Source organism: Falco punctatus (genome assembly GCF_963210335.1).
Source record: "Falco punctatus genome assembly, chromosome: 1".
Taxonomy (NCBI): domain Eukaryota; kingdom Metazoa; phylum Chordata; class Aves; order Falconiformes; family Falconidae; genus Falco; species Falco punctatus.
Genome location: NC_137580.1, coordinates 32,842,290 through 32,850,833, shown reverse-complemented (window position 1 = coordinate 32,850,833; position 8,544 = coordinate 32,842,290). Strand labels below are relative to the sequence as shown.

The window sequence follows — 8,544 nt, the reverse complement described above, 5'->3', positions numbered from 1 at the left end:
ATATGCCAAATAGTTGAACTGCATTAATTCAAACAAAATTTCACCTTTTGGGCAGAGACCAGGCCAAGAAAATCTCAGTCTAAAAGGTGAAAGCACAGCTGAATTAGAAGAAAAGCTAACTTGGAAACGTACATGAAAACTTAAATACTCTGGTGAGTAATATTCCTGCTTCACTAGCTTCACTTAAATGGAAAAATTCTATCTTATTCCATTGTAATATTTGCAGAGAACGGGGAACATGCATCATGTTTCATCATAATTTATATTAATCATTTGGTGACATGTTATGTGATGATTTGGTGCCTGTCTCACGTATGTGTTCAAAATGTAAGGTGAGTTCCTCATCACTGTTCTTTACTGGCCCCAAACCTCGCTAACGCTGTGGGTATGTCTGCACTATGAAGTGCTGTGCAGTGCGGAGGTTCCTCAGCAAGCTTAGAGGTGCAGGCTTGGTTCATTTAAGCCGAGCAGAGCTCTGTGTAGACTAATTGTGGCTCAGCAGGATATGTCGGCGTATGTGCAGCTTTCTGTTGCTTTGGCTAGATTGCTTCCTACACTCTTTATTTAGCTAGCTCAGATACTCTACACTGTATGGAGGGGCTCTTCAGAGTGCATGAGGAATGCTTGTAAGTGGGGCTGTTTGCTACAGACCCAGTCAGGGCTTTACAGTGAGTGACTAATGACTGCTGGACTAGCACTGCCATACTCTGCTGAAAATCTAATGCTTCTCCTCCTCCCTCCCACCTCCTTTGCTGGAGGAAGGCAGACAAAAAAGAAATCGTTCAGCATCTGCTCTAGCTGCTGATTCTTAAATGAAGGTGTGTTAGCTACCCATATGGCAGCTCTTGGCTTCCCTTCACTCCCACTGTACGGAAAAAAGAGCTATATCATATCAGTATGGTGAAGGAAGCCTGCTCTTAAAGGCTTCTAAATTCTAGGTACCACCAAAGAATTACTGTTATTTGTTGTTTCCTGCACTCCTCTAAAATGACTGTTTCAGCAGGCATACTTGAAATCAGAAGCAGGATATAGAAAACTTTCAGTACTGTATTTTTCTGAGGAACATACAGGCGGAGCACAAAGTCTGTGACAAAATCTGAGACTAAGAGAAAATCAAACTGTCTGGATCTAAAATCTGACCTGCTTTGAAGGTTGTCCCTTATAAGAGTTTAATTTACTGAACAACCAAATGTAGATGTATTGGTGTTCGTGTGCTGCAATAAAATTCTGTAAAGAACATGAAATGTGACAACGATCTTTGAAAGGCTAGGTTATAGAAGTGATATTACAGATTTTAGTAATGCTTTAAATTAAGTGTCTTCAATATGCTTAACCTTGCATTAAACTTAGATTTAATAAGACAGATGTGTATTAAGTACTGAATATACTTAAGGGAGCAATCTTGCGTTGGCAGGGGATGGACTCAATGACCTCCTAATAGTTCTCCTCCATCTCTAATTTCTATGGTACTAATTGATTATTAAAACACTTTTATTGAGGATTGATATGTAGCTATTATATAGTTATTAATCTTATAACCCAACTGATATTTAATTTATACATGATTTTAACATACAATGTCATTTTAGTTTTTAAAGTGTAACCCTGGAACAGAACATTCACTGGGACTCTGAAAAACCTTGCTGGTAAATGAAGTTGGCCATTTTGGGGTTATCCGTAATGCTATGGTAAAATCACACTTTGCAGGGGTGTAAGTTTACAGAACTCTCCACATTAAAATGAAATGTTTGCCTCAGCTACAACATTGCTCTGGAAAGACAAAGCAGCTTGTGATGAAGAAAGGTGCATTTATTTGTTTTCTAATACTGGGTGATGTTAATACTGTGTAATCTCAAACAACAGTTAAATTTTGAGTATTTTAAAGGTAATCCATCCATCTCAATTTTTAAATTGCAAATAAATTTCCCAAAACTATGAAAGTGTAGAAAATGGTGCAGGGGTTTTGAGTATTCAAAATACATTTCTGTGAACGTTTGGCTAAGCAAAAAGCAGAAGTTTTGCAGAGCTGTGTTATTAATTCAGCTTGTGTATGCCTAGGGCCATGGCTCATAATGGCATTCCTTTCTTTTTAACAGACTGTCAGGATTTTCAAAGGACATCCAGAAAGCCATAAGTGCCTATTTGTTGGATGTATTTCTCATACCCTAAAGGCTTTCTTTGATATGGACTGATCTTTTACATTTATGGATGGAGGTTGCATTAGAAAGTACCCTTTGTGAAAACCTGTAATATCTCAAGAGTTGCAAACATCTGATTTTTGGCTAAGGAAGTATGAAGAGTGTCAGAACTCTGAATGCTTTTTAAAACGGGATTTTCAAATAATTACCAGCAAGCAAAAATATGAATAAATGCAAAGCCTAATGCAAATTCATACTAATGCTTGAAACTTCCTTGTTACTTTAAATTATAGAAGAAGCGGGGAGGGAATACTGCTCATTTTGCTCATAGTATTTTCAGGGTTCTATGCCTACTTTGTGATAAATATTTACATTCAACATATGTCTTTTGATGTCAAAAGTGTAATGACCAAGTTTTGTTTTTCAAGCAGAAGGCTGGAATGCAGATGGAAAGGGCCCTAATGTCTGGGACACATTCACCCATCAGGGAGGAGATCGAGTTTTCATGAACCAGACTGGTGATGTAGCTTGTGGCAGCTACACTCTGTGGGAGGAAGATTTGAAATGTATCAAACAGCTTGGATTGACTCATTATCGCTTTTCTCTTTCCTGGTCACGTCTGTTACCTGATGGGACGACAGGTTTCATCAACCAGAAAGGCAATTGTTTCTTAAAAATAGAAGGTTGCAGCTTTAATTCAAGGTTATTGCTGCAGTCTGGCATAATTAATCCAGTATGCTATTCTGCAGTGTAGCTTTGAAATTGCAACTTTTTTCAGAGTAATTATGGGATGATTTTTTATAGGTTTGCAACAACTTACTAATTAATATTCTAGATCCCCTTGGATAGCACATTCTTTTGGGATACATTTCCTATGTATCTTTTTGCTTACTCCAGTTTTTTTAATTGTAACTCTATATAATTTTGCTTCATCAGAATGTTTATATTTACAGGGATCCTAGCCATGAGAATATTTTTGGATGGCTTGCAATAGACGAGTATCTTATTTGGCAAATGTGTTTAGATAGCTTATCAGTATACTCTGATGTACTGAACTTTGCATCGACTATTTTGCACTGAGGGACATTTCCCAGATATTTTCTTTAGCCATTTAGAGAGGATTCTTCAGACTCAGCTAGGAATTCTGCTTAGTTCTGTGACAAACACAAGACTTTGAAGAGCTTTCACAGTCTTAGCAAACAGTGTGGAAGTGAAAAGGGATACAGCACATAATCAGGCTGGTCAGATTGCTGGAAGTCAGACATAAAATTTGTTACTCTTCTGATTTGTTTATTTTAATTCCGTTGGTATGGACTGGGGGAAAGATTAAGGTCACTCATTTGGAAAAGATAGGAAATGGCAGCTTTGCCTGCAGAAGGCAGGAAATGGAAGAAGGAAGAAATAAAGAGAATCATGAAGAATAAAAGCAGCTGAAGCTGAACCAGAAAGGGTGGGAGAATCAAAGTAGTTGGCTGGGAGGATAATGTTCTGAGGAGAAAAAAAGCAAAGTAGATTTGGATGAACCTCTGAATCTTAATTCCACCTCCTACTCTCCTGAATCACAGTTCTACCAAGAAGAACTGTATCTTTACACTTCTAGGGCAGTGTTTGCCTTGGCAATTCTTTTCCTCCCCTGGTTTGAAGATTGCAAAGATGGAAGGCTACAAAGGGAGAGGATTTCTTAGAAAATGCTCTTCAGGTTATCCTGATCTGTACTAGGAAGATACCAGCAGAAGCAATATTTTTCTGCAGAATTTTGGTCATGTAGAGTTTGGCTGTTCAATAGACAGCAGACTGTCCTCTGCATCCTGCAGATTACTGCTTTCACCAGAGAGTGGAGGAGCCTTTGTTTCAAGAATTCAAAAAGGGGGGCTGGTGAATCTGCTGTAAACAGACCAACCAGCCATTTTCCCCTGCAGAGCATGACTGAAGAAACCGTGCCAGCATCCCAGAGAGGCTTGAATGGAAGCCTTTCCTTTGCCACTAAAATTTACAATATGTGGCCCACTTTCACTGGCACAGCTTACCCTTCCCTAGGAACTCTTTTTGTGGTGTGTTGAATTTAAATTTGGCTGAGTCCTTGTGGTTTCTTTCCTGTACTGATATTCCTTCAGCTGGGGCTTTGGGCAGTGTACAACCCCACAGAGCTGCCTACTGAATGAGCTTTGTTATTTAGACATCAGCATGGGAGACAGCAAACAGACATTCCAAATGCACTTGGTAAGGAAAGCTAACATTTTGACAAAACTCAGCTGTAATTTCAGAAAATGTTCACTTGATCCCCAGTATAAGCAGTTGCCTGATTAATATTATGAACTTTACATTTAACGAAAGGGCATTGGAGGAACTCCAAGTAGGCCAGCTTTCATTAGGCAGGAGTTCACTTCTCTTGTGCAGTGATCTGTTGAAGCAATTGTAACTGCATAGCATGGAAAGGCCATCATCTTCTATATAAACATTTTTACAAAGAGCATGTGAAGAATTAGAAAGCTTAGAGCAATGTCCTTTCAAATAATATCATTCACACCAACTGATTCACTACCAATTTCACAGCTAAGTCATAGGACATTTGAAAACCTTTAAAACCCTTCTAACTCTGTGGGGGTAGGGTCTTTTAAAGCAGCAATGCTGTAGGGGTATCGTTCCTAAGACGTGTCAGGTTTTCGGTTAAAAATGACACCAACTTTGGGTTTAGAGTATTTTTGTACTACTATTTTTACCCTAGAAGGCGCCCTGAGCAGAGCAAGTTAGCTGATAAACACTAGGTATCAGTGTGGAGGGAGGCAGAAGCAGCACTCATGGGGGGGTTGAGGCTGGGGGCGTGATGTGCCTCGCTTCAGCATGAAGGTGGGGAATCAGGATGGGGAGAGAAGACAGCAGAAAGGAGAAGAGAACCCTTCACTTTCTACTGACAAAATGCCTCTTAATTCTGGAATCCCAAAATGTTGGGCTGTCTCCACAAAACCCTTATATATACACCTTCTCAAAAGAACATTTTCTTCTGTATTTCTGCTTCTAGCTGACCCACAAGAACATTTTCTTCTGTATTTCTGCTTCTAGCTGACCCACAGCCATAGAAACTGAATTGGACTGCTCTGGAAGGTATGAGACAATCTGGAAATTTGACTTCACATTTACATTTTTCAGGGATGTAATTCTATTTCTTTCCATTTTCTAATACAAAGCATAAATCTTTTCCAATATTGGTGTTTAATTGAGATGTAAAAAATGAATGATAACTGGTTGCACTTGAATCTTAGAAACTGTGCTAAGTAATTTATAATCTGAAAATTAGAATGAGGAATGCTAGTGTCTTCTGGGCAAGCATTACTTTCAATATGGTAGAACAGGATTCTGTACCAGCAAAGGATTTATTTTTTCCCAGTTTAAGCTTATGTAGTAAACCTTGTGGTCCCACCAGTTAAAACACACCCAGTACCACTGAAGTCAAATAGGTCTCTGTTCAAAAGAAATGGTAACAAACTGTATTTTCTCCTAATTGCTCTTGCAAATTGCAAGAATTTGCCTTTCAAAATTTAGAATTCTGGTGTATTCCTTCCTTTTTTACATGGGTGCATTCTCAGGCATAGGCACTTATCTCCTCAGAATTTAATTTAATTTCCTGGTGCTGCATTCGGAAGGAAAAGGAAACTACATGTGAGATTTATTGTGAATTACTTTGTGAACAAACTTACTGAGTCTTGCTGTGCTGCAGGATGTGCATGCACCTGTTTGTTTAGGAGAAGGCACTGTCTAAATCTGGGGTTCATCATTGATTGCTGCAGTAAATGTTGCTTTAAAAAGCCATTTGATGGAATTTCTTATGAGCAGTGATTTGAAATTAGGATAATTTGAAGTCCAATACTGTCCTTTTAAGAAGGTATTATGGGGTTCTGTGTTGGCATTTTTAAATATCAATACACAGTAAGCTCTACCTGAAAATATCAGGGAATGTATAGTACAATATAGTATAGACATATTTAATAATGAAAAAGCTTTCTGCTTTGGATTAAACAGAATCTCTGGTTCAGAAACTCTTAACAATAATAATCTAAACCATCCATAACCTCCTAAGCATATGTTTTATTAACATTTGTAACTTAGTCTTCCTCCTCCTCCTCCTTTCTGCTGTGTTTTCAACTTCTTTAGACCTTCCTCTGTTCTGGGTTTCAGTCCAACAAGGCCTTGGGGTAGACATCTGTTGTGGTTTAACCCCAGCCAGCAACTAAACACTGCACAGCCACTTGCTTACTGGTGGGATGGGGGAGAGAATCAGAAAAGTAAAAGTGAGAGAACTTGTGGGTTGAGATGAAGACAGTTTAACAGGTAAAGCAAAAGCTGCACACGCAAGCAAAGTAGAACAAGGGATTCATTCCCCCTCCCCACCAGTGGGCAGGCACAGCCACCCCCAGGAGAGCAGGGCTCCAGCACGGGTAACCGTGACTGGGGAAGGCAAACACCATCACACCCAACGTGCCCCCTTCCTCCTCCTTCCCCAGCTCTACCCGCTGAGCATGGCGCCATACGGTACGGAATGTCCCTTTGGCCAGCCGGGGTCAGCTGTCCCGGCCGTGCCCCCTCCCAGCTGCTGGTGCCCCCCAGCCTGCTCGCTGCTGGGGGGTGAGGGGCAGACACGGCCTCGGCTCTGGGTCAGCGCTGCTCAGCAGGAACGAAACATCTCTGTGTTATCAAAACTGTTTTCAGCGCAAATTTGAAACATAGACCCATACTAGCTACTGTGGAAAAAATTAACTCCATCCCAGCCAAAACCAGCATGACATTTCATAAGCACATATATTGGGATATGTGGTAGTCTAAGACCCATGAAAATTTTTATGAATTTTAGCTTTCTAAGGTTCTTAAACATTTTGGTATATTTAGCCCAAGTCTCTGAAGCAAAGGCTGACTGACTGCTACATTCCACCAGCATGATGGAAACCTATTCCTGGCTGCAGCCTCTTAGCTTAACAAATAATAATTCAAGGCCGCCGTTGGCCTTTTCCAATTACTACACTAAACCAGATAGTTCAAGTAAAAGAGCAAGCTAATTGATACTCTTTGAACTAGGGCTTATGAGCGTTCTGCAATATCTAGTGTTTTCAAAAGGCTTACAAGCAATGTAGCTGTGTTCAGAACAAAAGCAAAATTAAAAATGCCTATATGAGAGCTTAAGGTATCCTGATATTTAAACTTGCAGTGACCTCTCAGAAGCATAAAAATAGTCCTTTAGGAGACATATTCATGTCAGCCACTGCTAAATCTTAACAAAAAGTGAATTCCTTAACCTCTAGATATACATCCCTAGTACTGGCCAGCTTTAACAACCCATCCAGGAAATTAAAGTTGATCTCTGTCTTACCAAGGGGGGACAAGAAAGGTTGGAAGTCATGAGCTTTTGGAGAGGTGAGCCAATTCCTTCTTGCAGTTAGAGGGACAGAGCAGCCTGCAGTCGTGGTAGCATAATAGGAAGAGGGTTTCTTGGATAAGTTATTGCCGAGTCCTTCAAGTTGGTGGCTAAAGAGACCAGTGCTCTAAACTCCATCTAAAATCTAGTACAGCTAAATGTCTAGTAGAACTTAAATGCCATATAGATCTAATGAGGGAGCTGTTGAATTCACACCGTTGCAAAATATTGAATGCATTGATGGTATCTTGTCTGTCTTATCCTGGCACAGGCAGTGATGGAGAATGGAACAGTCTAGAGGAAACAGCTCACCCAGTTAACCAACTTCAAAACATAAAAGATCAACTTAGTTACCTTGCTGAGTGTGGCACTAAACTTTTTAAATTACACAGTTCTCAAGTAAGGAAATGCTTTCATTAGAACAAATCTACCTGTAAGGCTGTCAAGTGTCAGGCTTTTCCAACATGCTTGCATCTTGTACATGCAGCCAGGCTGCCATTCAGGCATTTAAATGAAAGGATTATATCTTCATGTGACCAGCACCCATCAGAATTATTTTTCTCCTGGGGAAGCGCTGTCCACTGATGTATTTTGAAAATTTGCATCCTCATTTCGTTTTATGTGCCTGGTTGGAAGATTTTGTGTGCTGAGCATTTTCGCCAACTCTGGGGTCTTGTAACAGTAGTCAGCATGCAGTTGAGAGGAAATATTTGCATCTCATAACAGAGAAAATGTGCAGTGAGGCTTCCTCATGTGTTAAAATGTAATAAAGTAGTTAAGTTAACCCTTTTTTGTTTCTTTTAATATTTTCAGGAGTCAGTTATTACAGCAAAATCATAAATAACTGGGGAAATGGCATCCTGCTCCCTGTATCCCTTCGACTTACCTCAGTTCTTAGAAGGTGAAGGAGGCTGGAGATCTGAAAAGATTATTGCAACCTTTGATATTCATGCAGAGTATTGCTTCAGAACATTTGAAGGCTGAGTGATCACTATTAATGAG

At 39.8% G+C, this 8,544-nt stretch overlaps 1 protein-coding gene across 1 annotated transcript in view; it reads left to right on the top strand.

The window, feature by feature from the left end:
- Positions 1-505: 505 nt before the first annotated feature.
- The window catches only part of LOC308071081 (cytosolic beta-glucosidase-like), a gene marked incomplete at its 5' end in the record, with an annotated part of 48,378 nt that continues 40,339 nt past the window's right edge, over positions 506-8,544 (top strand). The window contains 3 exon segments of the mRNA XM_080405986.1: positions 506-513; positions 2,553-2,888; positions 8,385-8,521. Coding sequence (XP_080262112.1) covers positions 506-513; positions 2,553-2,888; positions 8,385-8,521 — 481 coding nt within the window.